Source organism: Canis lupus, chromosome 22 (assembly GCF_011100685.1).
Source record: "Canis lupus familiaris isolate Mischka breed German Shepherd chromosome 22, alternate assembly UU_Cfam_GSD_1.0, whole genome shotgun sequence".
NCBI lineage: Eukaryota > Metazoa > Chordata > Mammalia > Carnivora > Canidae > Canis > Canis lupus.
In genome coordinates, this window is record NC_049243.1 from 43,139,281 (window position 1) to 43,162,100 (window position 22,820).

Sequence of the window (22,820 nt, forward strand, 5' to 3'; positions counted from 1 at the left end):
ATTTGTTGTGCATATTTAAGTCTAGCATTGATAGGGCTACCGTGTTCCATTTATAAACTCTGGCCCTCATTACACAAAACTTTGAAGTACCCCAGTCAGAAGAAGAGAGAACATAAGAATGAGGCAGGGACTTTTTCCAGCCTCAGCTCCAAGTTGGCACATGTCGCTTCCACTCAAGGTCTCTTAGTCAGATATTTTCACATAATCTCAACATAACTGGAAGTCCCTGAAATATCTGGAAGTGCATGAATATTTGTTGAGCATGAAATGTCCGTCATAGACTCTTCTCCTTTCTTAGATGCCCCCTTGACTCTTCACCATGGGAACTCCTTTTTTTTCTTCTTTCTTTCTTTCTTTCTTTCTTTCTTTCTTTCTTTCTTTCTTTCTTTCTTTCTTTCTTTCTTTCTTTCTTTCTTTCTTTCAATTCATGAAAGATACAGATAGAGAAGCAGAGACATAGGCAGAGGGAGAAACAGGCTCCCTGTGGGGAGCCCAATGCAGGACTCAATCCCAGGACCCTGGGATCATGACCTGAGCCAAATGCTCAACCACTGAGCCACTCAGGTTCCCCTCCATTGGAACTCCTAATGCTTTATATAGTGTGATATAAAAACATTGATCTCAGGGAATGATGTCCCTATGCTGCAAGCAATTCTTCATGAAATATTATTTTCTAATACCAAACTTTCTATAAGAAATTAGCTGTAAAGAATCCAATGTTTTATTTTCTGAGAGGGACTGGAATATAAAGATTTTGTGTATCAACAAATGACAGTTGTGTGTTTTGGATGGACTGCCTAATGCAAGGTAGGGATGATGTTCTTTTTTGAAGGTTGGGTCTCTCAAGGATATGACTGAATGGCCAGTGGACTCAGGGAAATTTTTTTTTTAAGAGTTGATTTCTTTTTATTCGGGAATAACTATGGTCAACTTTCATGAAGGTAGAAGTTGACTGAGAAATGTTAAGAATCAAAGTGTAGAATAAAGCTGATACCCATATTTAACATTGTAGTTGGCTTTAGTTACAAAATATTTAGAATTTCTCTCCCTAAAACATTCACAGCAGAGGTGTTCATCTCACTTGCCTATTTCACCTCTAAATACCACCACAGTTAACTGGGATTGTGTGAGGCAAAGGAACAAACCCAATGGCTATTAACCCAGCATGGCTCTCTGGAGTTCTGACAGAGAAGCTGCTTACAGCCAAGTCTTACAAAGTGCCTAAAGCTCAACCTAAGAAATATGAGCATATCCACAATTTCACTCTAAAAGATTTCTGGATCTTCTCTAATGAGGGAGTATGTCCAGAAAATTTAAGACCTCAAGATTGTAGGGATGCCTGGGTGGCTCATGGTTGAGTGTCTGCCTTTGGCTCAGGGCATGATCCCATGATCCTGAGATCCAGTCCCAACATCAGGCTTCCCACAGGGAGCCTGTTTCTCCCTTCCTTCTCCCTATGTCTCTGCCTTTCTCTCTGTCTGTCTCATGGGTAAATAAATAAATAACATCTTTAAAAAAAAAGAACTCAAGAGCATAGATAGTGCCCTATTCAGCTTTTGCTCCTTCACATACTGTCTTAAATCTGACACCTGCTGGGCTTTAAATTAAGTTTGGTTGACATGAAACAAACTCTTCAGCTGCCTGGTAGGAAGTTTCCAAGAAAAACCCAGAAGTTCAACATTTTCAGAATCAATCCCTTTCCTCTGAATCTTATTCTTCCTTTGGCATTTCCAAATTTTATTACAGATACGGCAATCATTTGGGATTAACATTTTGGAGTTTCTGTTGGGTCTTGCATATGCTTTTGTCTTTAGATAATCATATGCCAAAGATTGTTGCCTCTGATTCATGCCTTTCTCTCAATTTTATTTCTGTAAACTAAGTCATTCACATATTAGGTCACAAATGAACTATTGTTGTAATGGCCTCCTAGCATCCAAACTCTCCTCTTCCAATTAACCTGCTAGAATTGTGTCTTCTTAAAGCAGACTTTATTTTATTTTTTATTTTTTAAAAGCAGACGTTAGGCCACATTTCTCCAAGCAGGTTCCCGTAACACCCAAAATAAGTGTTTTTAGTAGATGCCGCATGCAGGGAAATAGGTACAGAAGAGTGTGTTTAGTAAATAACTTTATAAAATCTAGTTTACATAAAGTTGAATAGAGTTTGCTTTTTGCTATTGCTATGTTAATATATATTAGAAATTTCTAAAAACGCTTTACATGTGCAGAACTTCTCTAACATATTTAACAAAAGAATAACAAAATAATCTGTTTTCTTAGAGGTATTCTTTCATAATTACCATAGACCAAACTTTCAGGGATTCCTCCTTATTGATGGAATCATATCCAGGCTTAGAGGACATTTCTAGTCTTTTCTCCCATCATTTCTTCACAGGTACTTTTTGCTCAGACCTCTTGGCACTATTCAACTTGTGCATCTTCTATTCCACATCTTGGTTCTTACTGTTGGTTTTATGTGATAGCTCTTGCAACCCACTTTACAGTGTCTCTTTTGAAAATCTGAAACTCATTTATCATGAATAAATCCTCCCGTTCTCTGCTGAGATTTACTGAAATTTAGTTGTCCTAGTATATAGTCAGAAGTAATCTCTACAGTGTTTCCGTGTAAGGATAGAAGAATTCTACGTTAGTGGAATATTTACATGTACCCAACAAATTACTAAGTATTTATGTGTACTATATTTTATTTAATCATCTCATTTAATCAATAAAGAAATAGTAATCAACCCATTGCATAGATTGAAAAGTACTAAGACATATATAGTTAATATCATGTGTGCTGTTTTGTCAACTGTTAGCTAGGGAAGCTGCAATTTAAAGAAAATACAAATACCTCCAAAACTTCCTTGAGTTGCTTACACTATATTCCACATCATTTTTTTCTATTACTTTTGTAATTTTTAATGTGTTGTACCATGTATCATGGTAATTTATAGCTAGAAGCTGTTCCCATTATAATGCAAGCTATATGAAGAAGACACTGTAACTTATTAGATGTATAATTGTAATTGCATGGTATATAGCTAAATACATATTAATTTGAATTTTAGCCATTCTGTTTTATTAGCTGTCCTTATGATGTTTTGTTTGCTTCTATGTGATGTACTATATTTTTTAAAAAATCAATTCATGTTAAAATATCTCTGAGAATAAGAGTATGTATATATATATACATATATATATATATATATTACTTTAAAAATAACCAAAAAAACACCTCATAGCCTATGTCAGTATACCAAAAAGTAGATTTTCTAGTAAGTCTGTACCAAAGTGGGCAAAATCAGATAGAGGTTATAAGAACGGTCAGCAGTAATCCAGAGGCAGAACTTTAAAAATAGTTAATTGAAAACATTTTTTATATATACCCGGCTCTGGGAGCAGAAGTTAAGTGCCATAAAGAATGGGTTAGGTACCAAGGAAGGCTCAAAAATACTTTTCTTTTGTAGGCTCAGGCATGACCCTGAGCAGTTATATTGCAGATTGCTCTCTAAATTATCATCTTGAGAGTTATATTTGCTTTTAAATACATATATTAATATAACTGTATTCTGTGACTGACATTGGCTGCCTGATAATCACGGAAAATGGAGTGCTTCATTTTTATCTTAAAAACTGGATATCTTCAAAGGTCAAAGTTGGAACTTAAGTCTTATTTCAAAAGAGACTAGATGGCAGCTAAAGAATTTACACCGATCCCGAGCAAGCACCAGCCTTTCTTTGATCCATAAACACTAAGGGTGTCTAGAAATTATTTAGATCATTAAGTGGTGTGCTTGATCCTATTTACTCATCAGGAAAAATAAAGATTGGATGTTGAGAGTCCCTATGTTCTTTTTAGAGATAAATGAAACCCAGATGTTCTTAACTCCTACAAGTTTCAGGGATCACACCTCACTTCAAGCTAATGGGGAAGTTTCTAAAACCCACCACTGTTGACCATGGGTCTATCAGGTTCTTATCTCCAAACAACTTATGGATATTTTGAGAAATATATCAGTGGATTAAATTCTTTTCTTCTTCTTACTGCTATTGACTTTTCACAGTGATCTTGGCAAAGAGTGCTTCATTCTGTAGGTCAACTTTTGTCATCTCAAATAAGACATTTTTATTTTTTTTTTTATTTTTTTTTTTTTCAAATAAGACATTTTTAGAATGTTACTCTGTCTTTGTGTCCTTGTCTCAAGTAAAAACGTGGCCTTTTCTCTTAGTTCCTTGGAGCAGATATAATTTCGGGCTCTAACATAGTAATGATGTTCTCCAGGGTTTAACTATACCCAAGGAAATGCTTTAGATGATGTCTTCCAGTTCCCCTTTCCAGGAATAAAAGTATTTTCTATCACTCCCATCTAATGTCATCCTCTTCTATAGCTACAATCACCCCTACAAAACCAATTTTAAGCAATAAAGTAATAGTTACCTTTTCTGTTATTAGCCAGAAAGGCTAGTCACCTCCCTGTTTCAAACCTTTTTATTTTATTTTAAAGATTTATTTATTTATTTATTCATGATAGACAGAGAGAGAGAGAGAGAGAGGCAGAGACACAGGAGGAGGGAGAACCAGGCTCCATGGCGGGAGCCCAGCACGGGACTCGATCCCGGGACTCCAGGATCACACCCTGGGCCAAAGGCAGGCACCAAACCACTGAGCCACCCAGGGATTCCCCCCTTTTTATTTTATAATTAGATAGTTATTTAACCTTCTTCATTAAAAAGTCTCACTGATGTGTATTTTTCCTAAAGAAATAAATTGTCACCTCTCCCCATCTGGTCCATTCACTTGTTCAAGGAAACAATATATCAAACTCCTCTTCTTTGACAAGGATTTTGAAAATCTAGTGTAGGAGGAATGATGGATATGAATCAAGTGGTAATATGTTAATTACAACTAGGTTATATATTATGAAGGAAGGGGACATGGTACTATATTGACCATATAACTTATTGAAGAAGTCATCGTGGTCTGAAAGATAATTAAGAGTGTATTAGGAGAAAAATATGTGGCATAGAATGAGAGTGCCACAAAGCAAAAAAAAAAAAGGGGAGAGGAAGATAAAGAGAGAGAGAAAGAGAGAGAGCAAGTGCATGTAGTGTATAATGAGTGTAGTACAATGAAGACAGAGAAAAGTAATGTAATCTGAGCTCAGAGTACAAGTGGGGAACGGGTAGGAAATACAGCAAGTAGGCAGGAGTAGGACCACATAGGGCCTGTACTAGATGATAAATGGTTTGTGTTTATCAAAGAAGAATAAAAAGTCATACAGGGGCTTAAATTGAGGCATGTACTAACTAGATTTGCATCTGAAAAAAAAAATCCAGTAGACAGTAGGTAGAGTATTGCATGGAAGCTCAGAAAACCTAAAAAAACTATTTAGTGGATTCTAGTAGCCATTCCTAACAGTATTGTAGTCTAGGATAGTGCAGGAGAAAAACAAAAAGGAGATAGGTAGGTGTGAAAGCTATGTAAGAGGTAAAATTGTCTGGATTGAGCATTTGGCCCTGAGAAGGGTATGACAGCATGACACAAGTAGCTCCTAGATGTTTGGCCTATACAACTAGACTCATAGTGGTAGAATTATCCAAAATAAAAATCAATGGGATAAAACTAATACATCAAAAGGAGCATTAGTTTACTCTTGAATATGTGAAGTTTGGAAAGGTCTTCAGAATTAATATCAAGTAGAAAACTGATGTTGCTGGTTTAAACTTCAAAGGATAAGTCTGAGTTAGAGATATAGACTGTGTCATTATCAAACAATGGAGATACTAGATTTCATAGCTGTGGATAAAATTTTCTCAGGAAATAATATGAAGTGACAAGAAAATTGGGTGTAGGATTGAACATTGAGGAAGACACCAAACATGTAATGTGACCAATTAGAGGAAGATGAGCCTCTGCAAGGAAGCAGAAAGATCAACTAAAGATTCAGGTGAGGGATCCCTGGGTGGCGCAGTGGTTTAGTGCCTGCCTTTGGCCCAGGGCGTGATCCTGGAGACCCGGGATCGAATCCCACGTCAGGCTCCCGGTGCATGGAGTCTGCTTCTCCCTCTGCCTGTGTCTCTGCCTCTCTCTCTCTCTCTCTGTGTGACTATCATAAATAAATTAAAAAATTACAAAAAAAAAAAAAGATTCAGGTGAATTTAGATTTTCACTGCCAGAAAAAAACAAGGAACAACAACAACAAAAAAAAACCTATCTCATCTATTTGTCTACTTATCAATCTATCCAAACAATTATTTATATCATAGCTACAATGTTCCATGTACTGTTCTAAATTCTTTACAAATGATATCTTGCGGGCAGCCCAGGTGGCTCAGCGGTTTAGCGTTGCTCTCTGCCTGAAGCCTGCTTCTCCCTCTGCTTGTGTCTCTGTGCCTCTCCCTCTGCTTGTGTCTCTGTGCCTCTCTCTCTCTCTCTCTCTCTCTCTCTCTCTCTGTGTCTCTATGATTAAATAAATAAAATCTTAAAAAAATATAAAGATTTTGTTTATTCATGAGAGACACAGAGAGAAAGGCAGAGACACAGGCAGAGGGAGAAGCAGGCTCCATGCACCGGGAGCCCGACGGGGGATTCAATCCCGGGTCTCCAGGATCGCGCCCTGGGCCAAAGGCAGGCGCCAAACCGCTGCGCCACCCAGGGATCCCATATCTTGCTTAATTTAAAATAGCATTCCCCCTATTTCTTACCCCTATCTCCAGTTTCCTATGCCAACAGCTTTTAGTCATCTAGGTATAAAAGTTTTAGACATAATAGCAATTGTATTAACTAAGATAAGCAACTACTATAATAAACAATATCCACTTCTCTGGGGATTATCATAATAAGTTTATGTCTCACTATAATATCCAATGAAGATAGCTCATAGGTATTTGCATTGAAGAGTCATGCAGGGATGTAGGCTTCTTCCATCATATGACTCCCCTTTTCTCTATGTTAAAGGAGTGCTCTGCATTCAACTAGTGGATAGGGAATGGGCAAACTTAATAACACAGGAGGTTTTAATGGGATCAGCTTGGAAGTCAAACAAATACTTATCTCATTACTTTAGGACTATCTTTGCTTGAGGATCTCAAATAATACCATAGACATCTCTCCTGCAATTGGCTTAGGTTTCTTAGAAATGAGACAGAAGGGAACACAATTAAGTCATGGTAGTTAATTTATTTGGAAGTCTGCATGCTGTCCTTTATGGGACCTTCAAAGCCATCTACTCAGCAGCCTGGGGATGAATTCCATTGTAGCTTTGACATTTTCCAAGCCAGTCGTCCATTCTACCCTGAGTACCACCAGGACTCTCAAAATTATGCAAATTAAACCACTAGAAGCAAGAGCGTCTTCTATACTGCTGATAAACTTATGTGCTAAGCACAGTAGTGGAAAACTGCACCACACGGTGTTTCATTAAGCAGATGTGAATGCATTCTGGCTCATTCTTTGCTCGCTTATTCATTTTACTTAGATGTATCCACAACAGAGGCAACACAACATATCTCATCTTCCCTAAACTAAATTACAAATTTTTGGTTATCACTACTTCTCTGAGACTGTGACCCTTATCAGACAGTTGGGTTAACAGTCATGTGACAACCACATCAGGTAAAGAGATTCCCTCTTTCTCCTAAGTTATTTTTGTTCAAATGTCTACTTCGATTAACATAAACACATTTTGTTTGATGGGAGAGAAAAAGTAGTGCAACTAATTTTTTTTCAAAATGTTAAAAACTATTTTGAAAAATAAAGATCTATTTTTATGTGAAGTTTAGTATTAGATTTAGCACTGTTTCTACAGAAGAGCAAGTTCAGAAAGGGGCAAGCAAGTTAAAATCTATGGCACAGTGTTGAAATCCTCACAGGTAAATGCCTTCATATTGATTTTCAGTATGGGTTTGAAGATCTGTCATGAAGATCTATTGACTTATGTGGCTTATGATGAAGATTACAGATACTTTTTTCCAGATTGTATTTCTCCACACAAGATTTTACAAAAATATAGCTGGACTTGTTTTGAAAGATACATTAGGAGAGAGGAAGTGTATTTCCCAAAACTTGATATATAGAAACAGTAGGTTCAGTTCCTGACTTTATTTCTAAATTGTATGTAGGTTTATTTAGACTGAACAAGAGAAATTCATATAAGTGGAATTTAGAAAGATAAATCTGGGGGCATGGGTGGATAGCCAATACTTAAAAGACCTAGGGCATTGTGTTATCTAGACAACCCTAGAACCTAAGCACCTTCCACTCTTCTACAGTATGAAGGGATAAAGACACAACAGTACTTAGTCATAATCCAACTCTATTATATTGTAAGTATATACAATACTTATTTGGGGTTATTTTATGAAATGAGAACTCTTGAGACTACTTTGAAATATAGTGGGAATTTTTGGAAACATCTGGAGTAAGCTCAGTCTGGATTTGCAGCAACCCAGAGCTCAGAGATTTTTACTAAGTGCCTTCTAGCTAAGAGTTCTAGTGACTGGTGCCAGTTTATGGAATGAGGGTCAGGGCCATTGTCTACTGGTCAATATTAAAGAAGTATTATGTACATAGAAGGTATAAGTGTGGAAAATAAAGATATAAGCCTCTCAATTCTTTTTTCAAGAAAAGCATTTAATCCTTTAGTAGTATAGTTTATTTATATAATACTTGCCTCTTCATTCCTTCAGTTTACTATAAACAATTGACTACTGTAAACATATAAAATGTTCAAATAAATTTAAATAATGTAATATCACTATACATTGACCAAAAAGTATATGAACTACCTTTACAATGATAGTTTCCAGCATTCTTAATAACAGTGAATAAGAATATTACTGTACTCAGTTTTCAATTTATTATAACACAAAAATGTAGTGCCTTTGTCAGTTGAACTCTGAATTTTTTTAAATGACCATCGTCATTACTTAAATGTCACAACATTTTAGGAGTTAAGTAAAAATGCAACTAATAGAAAAACCCCTGATTTTTGTCCTTGCCTTTCTGGTAATGCTTACCAATAAATATTTCTGTAATTATTCATGATAGAAACTTAAAAATTTGCTTCAAACAATAAAAATGGAAAAAGAGTATCTTAGTGGAGAAACCTGGTAGATACCACTTTAATTAATTAAGTAACCAAGGTTAAAATCACCTTGGTGGTAAGTCATATTGATATCACACACCCCTTGATATGATGCATTGATATTATTGTTATTATGTGTTATTCTTACCTTGAACCAGTCTAATCACAAAATCAATCACACAAACTCAAACTGAGGGAAATTCTGCAAAATCTAGATCATTCCGATTACTCATCAAAACTGTCAAAATCATTAAACAAAAAAGATGTAAAGACTAAATGTAATGTACTCTCCTGGATTTGGATTAAACCCTAGATAAATAAAGGACTTTAGTGAAAAAAATGGTGAAATTTGAGTAAAGTCTGTAGTTTAGTCAATAGTATTGTACTAGTATTAAATTCTTAGTTTGGACAAATGTACTGTGGTTATATAAAATGTTAACATTGACATATAGGATATATGGGATCTTGTATATTTTTGCAACCTTTTTATTAAGTTTTTTAAATTTTAATTCCAGGATGGTTAACATAGTGTTTTATTAGTTTCAAGTGTATGATAGAATGATTCAACAATTCTATACATCATCATTATCCCAATACAAAAAGTTAAAAGAGAGAGAGAGAGAGAGAGAGAGAGAAATTCTATTAAGGAATCCTGCTATCTTGTACAGAAGAAATCTCTCCATGTTCATTTTCTTTTATGCAGACCACCTTCTATGGGATTATATTTACATATTACTGGCCATGATTCTGACAATGAATTAAGAAATGATAGCATTTATGGACTGGAAGCTATTTCAGAAGTAACTTATTTTAACTCTCTACATATAATGAAACCAGGACTCAGAGAAGATGTTTCACTTATTCTGGGAATATTGGGTGATTCGTGAGATGCTCAAAGCCAAAGCTCAGACCTCTGGGTTGAATTCTCTTTCTGCCATTTGTGATACCATCAAGTGAATCTGTATGGCAGACACCACTGCACATATTACCAATATTAACTCTTTTCATTCCCTAAACAGACCTTTGAGTTAGCTATTTTTTCATTGTGCCTGGCATGGAGTCGATTGTGTTAATTATTTTTAACATGGGTTTGGGCAGACAAACAACCTTATTGAATTTCCATTTCTAAAAGTTTGCTCTGGGATTTTAAAGGCTCTATCGGTTTGAAGGGAAGTGAGATTAGAGACAGAGGTACTTTCAAAGACTCCAGCAGAAGAAACTGCTGGTATATGAGTACATCAACCAGGGCTTTGCCACTGGAGCTGAAATGAGGAGTAATGAAGATATGGCTGACAGGAATTAGTGATTTATGAGACACATGAAGTAAGGAAGCCCCAAAATATTCCACCTCTGAAATAAAAAATGCTCAGCCTCTCTTTTCTTCTTATAACCTTTCACCCACTGGTTCTACTACCTCTGATTTTTGGTTCTTTTTAAACCTCCTATTCCTTAAGATTTATATGACCTCATATTACTTCTGTATCCATTCAGCCTAGATGCCATAGTCTGTCATTCACTGATCGTTGGCAACATTCTCAATTCCACTATCCTGTTGGTTCCTACCTGACAAACCCTTTGGGATTAATGCAGCTATCTTATCCTGTGAAACTAGGAAGTCTTGGAGAAAACTCTGAAGCTGCGCAAATTGTAGCAGGTACAAATGTCTGCATCCCATATCTTTTTTCTCTCCCCTCATGTGAGAACACTAAGTGAACCTTACCTCTATGGGGCCAATTCATCCATCTCCACATGCCCTAGCCTTATGCAATAAGTGTTTTTCACCATCAACATTTTTCTATATTGGGCTTTTTTTTTTTCCTGTTTGGACATATTAAAGTCTGTCTCAGCCCTAATACAATTTTCCCTCAGCTCTTTGTTTCCCATCAATTATGAGTCTGCCTCTATCTTACCCTTTCAGCCAAGCTGTTGAATTATCTTGGTTACACTATTTTCTCTCAAGATTAGGTCTTTGGACCTCACTCTTCTCAGTCTGATTGGCATTTCTGGACAATATTCTCCTCCTCCCTGTGGCCTCCCAGGGGATGGAAAGCTTTACATGTCTATACTGATGCCTCAGAAGTACAAGTGTGGCCACATTGTAGCTCCAGTGTCAGTGTGTGGGGAGAGATCATGTTTTATCCAGGTTTCTGTCTAGTGTCCAGTGTGGTTTGGAGTGGAAACTTGATATATGTTTCCTGAATCACTTGAGTAAAGAAAATAAATACATTTCCATGCTAAAGCCCAAGAGTCATATTCATTTGCAATTTGATTGACAACAGATGTGATTTGCATGTATATTTTCTAGAGTATCTCCTTGGTAAAACAAGGCAAAGTTATATTCTTAATCTTGTTTACGTAATTCTTAATTTTCTTTACATGTTTTCAACTTCTTCTTTCATATAAGGGTTTATTTCATCATCTACCTGACTTTTTAAAGCACCCTGTCTACTCATAATACTGTGACTATTCTAAAATTTGGCCTCTAACTTAATTTCAAAAAGACTTAATTTTTCTATATCTTTACTTGCTACCTCTAGAGTCATAGTCATTTTATAATTTAACTTGGTGCGAACAGTCCATCAGGTTTCTAACAAGAGAACAATGACACAAAAAATGGAAATCTATACCAAGAACAGGTCCTATATCAACCTTTTCTGATTAATTCTCCCTTTCTTCTCAACGTCTAACTCATCCTGACTGAATCAATCAAAAAGCTATTACTTTCATACTTGGAAGTGTTGCTTTCAAAATCAATAAAAACACAGTTCATTTTTAATATGCAATATATTACAAAAGTGAGAATTCCCATTTACTTGAGGTGGAAATTTATGAAAAAAATGTATGATTGTTGGAAATCTTGTTGGCTGTGTGTATATATATATATATATATATATATATATATATACACACACACATCTTCACAGGTTGTGTATTTCATTTCACTGAAGATTTTCATCACTATTAACTTCTTGTATGTATATATGTGTGTGAATGATATATGATAAAATAAATAGTGGGTTGCTTTACGGTGAATTGTTGCTCACATCTTATGCATCTGAATCATAGGCACAGGATGAATCAGCATCTTCTGTAAAGCTCTGGCTATAATAGCTAATTCTGTATTGAAAAATTATCTAAAGAATCATCCAAAGATACCTCTAGCAAAATTGTGTGAAGTTCTTCAGGGGGACATTAAAAACAGCTAGCCACCTAATAATAAATAATCATATCTTTCACTAATAAGTAATAAATAGAAGCTCTGGCTTCTATTTAAGAGTGATTAATTGGATTGTACATCTGTATTCAGGAATATCTATTTTATGATATGCTTTAATCACCATTCATCTGTACTTCTGTAGTAATTATGTATGTTTATAATAAAGTGAAGACCATGACTAAAGTCAATTTATGTGTAAGATTCTCTTATCCTGTGTTATTTATTTCATTTGAAAATATGTAATCTGGTATGAGATTATATAATCATCTATAAAACAGTGTACTTGCTTAACAGAATACCTCAATATCAGAGTATGTCAGTAAAAAGAGCACTATCTTATGTAGTATGATTTATTATTTTGATATGTAGTATATTTATTACTGTATTACTATAACCTTTTTTACTGGCCATCTCATAAACTTTCTGTATTCTTTCTTTGAATGTGATCACATGGTCATGGAAGAAAAGTTTTTAGATTATCAGAAGTTGACAGTTTTCAATGTAGTGTGTGTGCTTAGTATAAGATAGAATTGAATTTTGTATATGGGTGATGGATGAATTTTTACTGAGTGATGGATAGCTGTTCATTCTGTTAATGGCATTCCATCTATCAGCTACTTTTAATATGGTTGATCACAAGATGTTGCTGACTCAATTTTTGTAGATTAACTGAGGTAAAAGTGATACCTGTTTGAAGTTTCACTAATACAAAATTTCTCCTCTTGGAAGTAGGATGGATTATATTCTCTGTTGAGATGCTTTTCCATGTGAGTTCTTTACTGTCAACTTTCTTGTTCTCTCAACCGTATCTCTTCTGTATTAGCTGAATAGGGCTTTATATTGTTAAATGATTTATCCATGTCATGGAAAATTTATATCTCCAAATCTGCATTTCTTGCTACAAGTTACAAGTGGGAAATAACTTTAAAAAAATAAGGTAGTTTTCTGGTTCTCTGTGGCAGAGAAAGCTCCCTATAGTCCATCCTTCACATTGATTTAAGCTAAAAACTTGAAAATACAATAAACAACTAACTGAAGTCTCCGAAAAGTAAACAAAAGTGGGAGGATTATGAAATGCAGTCAAAATTTAGAGAGGCAGCCTATAATGTTGTTTCTTTTGTTTTTATCTCAACCAAAAAACAGAAAAAAACAAAATCAACAATAAAACACTCAAATAATATAGATATTATGAAACAGTAAAACAATGAAAACTATTTAGAATTATCAGAAAAAGATTAAAAATAAATTAAATGTAAATAATGAAATTTTAAAAAGGAATAAAAACATAAGCAAGGAACAAGATACTATAACATTAGCTTCATAATTCATTGGTTTGCATTTGTTATATTTGTATTTATTGACTCCTCTTTTAAAATTTTTGGATCTTTTTTGGCACATTTCTTCTAAATATTGTTAAATTGATTATTCTTTCTAATATTATTAGAAAATATTTTTAAAACAAATTATCATTTATTTTTGTTTATAGGGCAAATACATATTTCCAGTTTTTATTTTTACAATTTTACCTATATCCTAAATTTCCCCCATTTCTTTTTTTTTAAGATTTTATTTATTTATTTATGAGAGACAGAGAGAGAGAGAGGCAGAGACACAGGCAGAGGGAGAAGCAGGCTCTCTGCAGGAACCCAATGTGGGACTTGATCTCAGACCCCGGAATCAGGCCCTGAGCCAAAGGCAGATGTTCAACCGCTGAGCCACCCAGGTGTCCCTCCCCCATTTCTTAATATCTAATGGCTTTTCACTATGAGTGGCAATAAAATTAGACTAGGTGCTATTTCTTAATTTCTCTGCTACTCTTGCACTATTAAGTTTTTGTAACTGAACATTTATTAATACTTTATTTTGTACTATTTAATATGCTTGTATTATTATGGGTGAATTTTGACCTTTAAAAATATCGTGTTACTCTCAGCTATAATATATGAGACAACCAAGGAGCTAATACTACTGTCTACATGCTGGTGGGAGCAAATATGCATGCTCGCTTGCTCTCTCAACTCCTTCTTCCCTCCCCTCCTAATTTTTGAAGTTGGATCATTTGTATATTGTCAGACCTGTCAATAAAATGTATTTTTACTTTTTCCACACCTTTTGCCCCTTAAATTTACAGATAAATGCATTCCATACTCACTTCCAGTCTTCATGAGAGTATTTCTCTAAGCAGTACTAAGTTGACTGAAGTTTCTTCTCAAGTGAATTCCTCAAGAAGATTGTTGGGGAGTGGAAAAATTTTATTTGCCCTTCAGCATTCTTCTGGCTGGGCTAAGAATTAAATTGACATGAGACAGATTGACAGGAGAAAATCTAATTTAATTACATATGTATGGGGAATTCACATAAACCTAAGAGGTTCCGAAGACAGGCAAAATGAAGTACATATATATCATTCTGGACTACAGAGCAGGGAATAGGGCCTGGGTCTTCAAAGGGAAGAAAGGTAATTCACTGGAAGAATGGAAAGAATACATGTTTGGTAAACAAGTATTTTCTAGGCAATGCAGAAATGATGGGACATAAAGAGGACTTTGATCAAACAGGTCTTGCTAAATTCTTTCCTGTCAACCACACATAATTTATATTATACTATATTATAATACTATATATATAATACTATATATTATATACTTGTATATATATTGTATATATAGTATATTATGGTATGTTATAGTATACCATATACACATAATTATATATGGTGACAGTTCTTTTTAATTTTTTTTTTTTTTTTTTTTTTTTTTTTATTTATGATAGTCACAGAGAGAGAGAGGCAGAGACACAGGCAGAGGGAGAAGCAGGCTCCATGCACTGGGAGCCCGATGTGGGATTCGATCCCGGGTCTCCAGGATCACGCCCTGGGCCAAAGGCAGGCGCCAAACCGCTGCGCCACCCAGGGATCCCCTGGTGACAGTTCTTTTTCTGGAACAGGTCCTCTATCTAAATGCTTTTTGGCAACTAGCAGGGAGGAGAAAAAGAAAAACTTGAGTCTTCTGTGTCTTAAAATTAATCAGCCAGAAGTAATCTATATGCCCAATAGATATATTTTGGGGTATCAAATTTTGTTCTCCTACAAGATCTTACTGTAAACAATGTTCCCTGCATTTATGGGTGATCATAACTGTAAGCTTTATTAATTGATGGGTATCTTGGAAGGACAAAGATAAAGCCATTGGCTTCCTTCTCTTGTTTTTTTTTAAAGATTTTATTTATTTATTCATGAGAGACACACAGAGAGAGAGAGACAGAGACAGAGACATAGGCAATGAGAGAAGCAGGCTCCCCACAAGGAGCCCAATGTGGGACTCAATCCCATACCAGAGAATCACACCCTAAACCAAAGGCAGATGTTCAGCCGCTGAGCCACCAGGCGTCCCAATTCCTTCTCTTGATTAATTTGGAGATAGTTTCTTCCATATTCTGGTATCAACGTTTGCTGTGGGAAACTCTGATGTCCCATTGATTTTCTTTTCTTATGACATGACTTCTGTATTTAGCCTCCCAAATAATACTTTCTTAATCTTGAAAGTCCAATTATTGTCCAAGGATTTATCTTTGAGTTGAACATTCTGTATGGTCAACCTTGGCCCAACATGGACATTTTTTTTTCTAATTGCTTTATATTCTACATGTCTGCTTCATTGGAAGGATGAAGAGGATTCATTTTGTTTTCTTCTCTCACCATTTTTCTTTATGATTTTTACTTTCTTTGGGGTCCAGTCTTTCTTGTTTTCTTTGTATTTAGTTTTTTCTAAAAATTTCATCTTTAATCCTATTTCTTCCATGAATCCTACTAGTTTCAATTTCACTCACTGGCTATCTCTTCCCCAAGGTCTTGTATTTCACTTCACAGTTCTGTATTGTTCTTCATATAGGAATGTTGAATTTCCTTGACTAGCTAATAACAGAAGTTTCCTTCAGAAAGTGGGAAACAAGTTATAGAATTAGTGCAAGCATTATGGCTCAAGGGTCCTCTCATTGTTTGCTATAATGATAAACTGTTGCCTTGTGTTTGGGGCTATTATAGAGATACTGTTGTTCTAATTCCTGGGACCCAAACTGATTCAGAATGGTTTCCATTTATAGGCTTATCTTCTGTTTCCTGCTGCCCTACCACAGGTGGTACAAACTTTTTTTTTCTTTTCTTTCTTTCTTTTTTTTTTTTCCAGAGTGATTCACTCAGTGTTAGCAGCTATGTTTTTATGTGTTCTTTGAGATTTTCCATTGAGCATTTTGTTCAGTATTCTCTCTCCACTTCCCTGAGGACTCCTATCCTATTAGCTCTTAACTCTGCTCCAGCACTGTTAACATTGATTGGAACCTCCTCTTCTGGGTTCATAGATTTGCTTGTAGATTTCTAGTGATCTACCACTGCTAGGTCCCTCATCCTTTTGGTTGTTTCTTCTATCAAAGCCTGACTTCCCTAGGGTGCTTCTTACCAGTTCAGAATTGTTTTTGAAAACATGCTACGTGATTTGTTGGAGTTAGAGGTCTTTCTTTGTCTCATGCTCTTATTGAAAATAATGTATATAGTTTATATTGTTTTTTTCTTCTTGTTTCTAAAAGAAGTAAGATGATGGAAATATACAAATCTTCGCACATGTTTAAATGATAGAAATATTTAAATTTACCATTACTCCATATTCATCTACCTCTTTTCAGAAAATTTAGCTTATTTTAGGTTTTATTCTTTAACATGATTGCATGAAATACAATTTCAAAAATAATAAATTAAAAATAATATACACTCTTTTGAGGGGAAGTACTGAAACCTGATATTTTCAGAAGATTTTTTGGGGGGCTTCCTCATTCTGAGTAGTTCCCTGTATTCTATAATTGACTGTGCTACGTGCATAGATGCAAAATTATCCCTAGCCCCTCAGATATTACATGTTACATGGCAGGCTCAGTAAGTCTAGTGAATGGACAGCAGATGTCACTGTTGAATGAAATGAGCCATTCATTCTACTAATCTCATCCTTTATGTTCTGGAAGTGCTTTTCCAGGGTCCAAATCCTGGGGTTTACTGATAAAGAAGAAAAAAATTAAAATTAAACTCAGAACCCTGAGTCAGTTTCATAACTTGGCTTGGCACCTTAGGGCATGGGATGTAAGCCAGCTTTGCAATTAACTGAACTTCTTCATTTGAAATTAAAGCACACTTTTTCAAAGTTTACTCTTGCGTGGTAGAAAATGATTTGTGATATTAGAATTCTGGATTCTTGTGTCTTACTTTGTGCAATTGTTTCCCATATTTTTTTTGAACATGTACCTGCAGGTTTAACTCCAGCAGCATTCCATCTGCTCATGCAGTGCTTTTCAAACTGATGTGACATTGGGAATCATGGCACACAGAAGCACCATGTAGTATTAAAATGTAGAATTGAGTAAAGTCAGACTATTTTATTGTAGTATATCCATCTCCTAAAATTCTCCTTCTAGTACCTTTTACTACTTAATGTTATATTTTGGAGGTGCCCATATTTCAATCCTTATTCGTCCTGAGGATTCAAATCTGGATACTTTCATTTTTCAGATAGCATTCATTCTTTGTAAGATAAAAGAAAATAACAGCATTTCCTGAATGTTTCTAAGTTATTTAACTTGTCTTTTTCTTGTCTTTTTTTTATATGGCCACCTGCTGACTTTTCTGAGTAATTTCTTACCCTTTCTATCAGAAATTCTTCTGAGATACAACTTATGTCCAACTAGTATACTGTTGCTAATTGATTCAGTTTGATTTTTCTCCTTAACTATTTTAATTTTGTTTCACAATCCCTTCATAGAGGAAACACTGATCAAAGTAGCATGACATCTTCATCCTAATTTTGTCAGTTCTTAAGTGGCAAGCTTATATAATTCTAGCTGCCTAATATGCAGTATAGTGGTTGATAGAGTGATCAAGAAAATGTGACATGCAAGACATAATCTGTCTTCAGGGAACACTACAGTTAAAATTATTGAATGAATTCCTGTCACTATTTATTTTAGTCCCAATTCCCATTCATATTTTGCTCATTGGGAATGGGATAGGGAGGGGTGAGTCTTCTTTATTCTCCACAGCACTGAGCGCAATGCTTGGCCAAGAATAGAAAGTCAGTAGTTATTGAACTAGTGAAAGAATGAGGTTTTATTAAATACTTGTGTGGCTTATTCATAATATGAAACAAACAAAAGTAGAATTTGAAAAGAAAGTGATATTGATTAATTGAGATATTAGGGTACAGATTTACTCTATTATCTATTGAATGAATTTTCACTGGGCACTCATTATTTGCTAAACACTGTTCAGGGTTGAGGGTACATTTGTGAAACCCTCCATTTTGGAGCTTACAGTCTAATTTGGGAAAGGCTCTGCTGACTATGTTTGTGGTATTTATCTTTTCTTGAAAATATAAAAAACGATCAACTATAGTCATTCTCCAATATAGATTATTTTTGTAATATTAAAAATACTCCAGAAATTCTTAAAATATATTTTAGGGAACATAATCTATCTAATTTCAATAATATAACCATGTATTTACAATTTCTCTCTGGTGGTTGGGTTTTGGCAGACATGATGTGATAGGTATTATACATGGATCCATCATATTGCAACAAACTGGGTTATAATGGAGATCTAACATGTGTAAATACCAACGAACTGAAATGCTGCACAGCCAAAGTGAATTATCCATGCTATGGCACAAATGCAATTTTAGTATGCCTTGTTAGTATACATGTCAGCTATGTTTTGGTTTTCCCGCTTTATGCAGTTATTACCATCCAGAAGAGACATATGGTATGTCAATAGTACAGCTTATTAAGGTGTTTGAAGAGGAAATATTAAGAATGTTCACCAGATGGTGTTTAGCTTCATAAGAGTGCAAATGATTACCAGGTAGTTGGTACTGTCTCATCTCCTTGATATTCATATATATCTTATAGTCCTTATGGAAACAACATTTTTTAAATACCAAAGTAATATCTTTGAAGAGCTCTTTGTATGTTACTATCCATTTGTTTGGTGTTAACTGGCTACTCCTGTTGTCTCCAACTGTAAAACTACCATTTAAAGTATAAAGAAGGGGATCCCTGGGTGGCTCAGCGGTTTAGTGCCTGCCTTTGGGCCAGGGCGTGATGCTGGAGACCCGGGATCGAGTCCCACATCAGGCTCCTGCATGGAACCTGCTTCTCCCTCTGCCTGTGTCTCTGCCTCTCTCTCTCTCTGTGTGTCTGTCATGATAAATAAATAAAATCTTTTTAAAAAGTATAAAGAAAAGCCCTCTATCTCCATGTGTTTCCAGAATTCTAATTAAGCAAAAATCTGATGCCACCTCCCAGGGCTCCCATTCATGTGTGCACATTCAAAAATGAATATTATCATTACTATCATTATAAAAATGGTTAATTCATAACTGTAAAAATCAACAGTAAAGGAGGAACAAGAGGAAAGCAAAAAATCTAAAATACAAAATCTACTTTAAGAAGTTACATATAGGGGTGCCTGGGTGGCTCAGTCAGTTAAGCGTCCAAATCTTGATTTTGCCTCAAGTCATGATCTCAGGGTTATGAAATTGAGTGCCACAATAGGCTCTGCACTGGGTGTAGAGCCTGAAGATTCTCTCTCTCCCTCTATCCATACCCTTACTTGCTCCCATTCTCATGCTCTCTCTCAGTAAAAAAGGTACAAACAGGAAAGCAAGTTCAGTAAATGAGTCGTAAAAGAAAAAAGAGAACAAATATGTGCTATGTGGTATGATTTAAGAGGTGGCTTCATATAAAGCAAACAACCTGAAAAGATACCAAAGTAATAGCCTGCCATAGAGTGTGGTAGGAGAAATTAACATGGATAAAATCAATAATAACCCCGTTATGTGATGGTGGACACCCAAAGAATAATAGAAAGCAAGAAAATGTTTAGCATAACCACTTAAGCTATTAGATTTGTGAAATTGAGGGCAGCCCGAGTGGCTCAGCAGTTTAGCACCGCCTTCAGCCCAGGGCATGATCCTGGAGACCTGCAATCGAGTCCACATTGGGCTCCCTGCATGGAGCCTGCTTCTCCCTCTGCCTGTGTCTCTGCTCTCTCTCTCTCTCTCTCTCTCTCTCTCTCTCTGTATCTCTCATGAATAAATTAAAATTCTTTATTTAAATAAATTTTAAAAAAATATTTGTGAAAGTGGGAAGTACCTTAGGGCTAACTTCAGGCAGAAAAGTAACAAATCAGAGGTCAACCTAATGATACTGTTAGTGTAAAATTAGTGCAACCTGCATCACGGACAGTATACTTCTGTTTTTGTGGAGGAAAGAAAGTTCCTGCTTTATTTTGTGATGCACATGTGCATTCTTTGCTGTACTAGATTCTCATGTCATTATCAAAATTTCACTTTGTCTTCGATAGCAGGAACCCTTTGGTTCACCCTATAGAGAATCTGATACCATGTGATATGGACTGAGCTAGGTAAAGAGCCTTTGTTTAAATCACATGCTGAGGTAGAGTCACCTCAACTGATAATGTGCTAATGCTTAATCTGTCAGTATTAACACGAATAGCCTATCGAGAGAGAAGCTCACAACAGAGTCAAGAGTTGTGTCCCATTAATTTCATAGAAGTTGGGATTAGCCAATTCTGTAGATTTTCAGTAGAGTTTTCTTGTATGATCTGCCATTGCAAATTTCATGCTCCATTTCCCCTCATACCAGTGATATAGGACCTCTTTCTCAATACTGAAACTGCCAGGCTTTTCCATGGATTAATGTCCTTACCATGCCATTCCTTGAGCCTGGAGTGAAATTCTATGATTTACTTATGCCAGCTAATGCATATTTGTGTTTCAATTTCCAAACCAAGTGACCCACCTCCGATAAGTAGTTTGCAAATTCCAAGACAAACATCTGTTGCTCCATCTCTCTGCTGTTAAAGCATTTGGTTCGTGATTTGAGTAACCAGCAGAATAGATTGGATTCCAGTTCTCCAAATTACTAATTGTGTGATCTTGAACAAGTCACCAATATAGTTGAGCCTGAATTTCCTTTTGTATCAAATAAGAATAAGAATACTAAACTCATAGGATTTAACAAGGGTAAAATGGTACGATATTTGTAAAGCACCCAGTGCAGTATCTGAATCCACAGAATGCCATGCAGTATTTTATGGTATTGATGCCAATGAATAACTTTAGTGTTTGCTCTATGTCAAGAATTCTTTTCAGTGAACTTTATGTGTAACAACTCATTTACTAGTTACTGTTATCATCTCTGTTGTAAAATATCTACACTGAAGCACCAAAAGACTTAAAAACTTGCCCACCCTCCCATGGCAGAAAATGGAAGAGCTAGAATTTAACCCAAGGGTTGTGTCTCCAAAGTCCACACCTCCTTGCTCCCTACCATGACTGCTACTTGTACTAGTGTTACTCCATCTCCTACTAATATGACTATTCTCACACTGCTTTAGTGTGCATTGCTTTCTACTTTATTACTTTTATATATTGCCCTACAACTTGCTTAAGAGCTCCTTGAGGGTGATTTATTTATCTTTTCTGGCCATCTAGCATGCCTGGCCAATACTAATGACTCATTAAATATTTACTGAAGTATGAATTAGCAAAGCCCAATAAACAGCACATTTTAAGAATTATAAATGAACTGGAAGACTCTGTCCTGATCTCTACTACTCTACAGACACATTTTATATTTTGAATATATAAATTATAAGAATTGCTAAAATTGATATATTTTGTATGTGTGTATATGTATGTATGTATATCTATGTATACATATTATAAATGTAAAGGCATATATGTATGTATGTATACACAGAGAGAGAGACAGGGAGAGAAGACCTGTTTGTTCTGTCTTTTGATTGTGAATTCTAAATAGAAAATACAACTAGTTTTTACTGCTAAAGTATATTCATGGTCTTATTCCTTTCAGCTTGATCACTTTACTTGGTTTTGGCATGTCTGAAAGCTGTGTCAGAAGAAACAAGCCTCCTGACTACCTAAATGGGATTTTAGTGATATTTTTAAAGCATTAATAACAAACAAGCAGATGATTCTTTCAGGTATTAATTTTCTGCCAACTAACCACATGTTTACAAACATTAAGGCTATTTTTCATATGGTTGCCATATGGTTGACTACAGTAAAAGTAAAAAGGTGAAATGAGAGGATGAATTTTAAGCTTCTTCTTTTATCATTTTCAAATGCTGTGATGAGAGTTGCAGTAATTCAGTAACAAATAGGAACTTTCCTGTTCTTGTGGAGAATTCTCTAACATATGATCAAAGTAAAGAAAAACAGAATCTTAAAAATAGTTATAATGGTGAAGAATAATTAGTTTGGCCTGAAATATATTTGGCTTAATGAATTACACCATGTCCCATCAATGCTATGTTTCATTTCTATAACTAGAAATGTTTACTACTTCTCATGTGGAAGATTTCTAGTAAATCTTTCCTTTATGAAGCTGAGTGAAGATGATGCAAGGAAAAATTTTTCTTAAAGAAGA

At 35.3% G+C, this 22,820-nt stretch overlaps 1 protein-coding gene across 5 annotated transcripts in view; it reads left to right on the forward strand.

Annotated features, from left to right (window-relative positions):
* GPC5 (glypican 5) overlaps positions 1-22,820 on the forward strand; it is a 1,343,656-nt gene that overhangs the window by 473,643 nt on the left and 847,193 nt on the right. Inside the window, exon 7 of one of the 5 annotated variants that reach the window (XR_005376464.1) lies at positions 22,245-22,374. The exons of 3 other annotated variants lie outside the window; for them this stretch is intronic. Coding sequence is in view for 1 of the 2 variants with exons in the window: in XM_038569869.1 (XP_038425797.1) it covers positions 22,245-22,277 (33 nt within the window). In the remaining variant the exon portion in view is untranslated. Of the gene's footprint in view, positions 1-22,244; positions 22,779-22,820 lie in introns of those variants that run through there. One more of the 5 variants, XM_038569869.1, reaches the window with a different exon arrangement.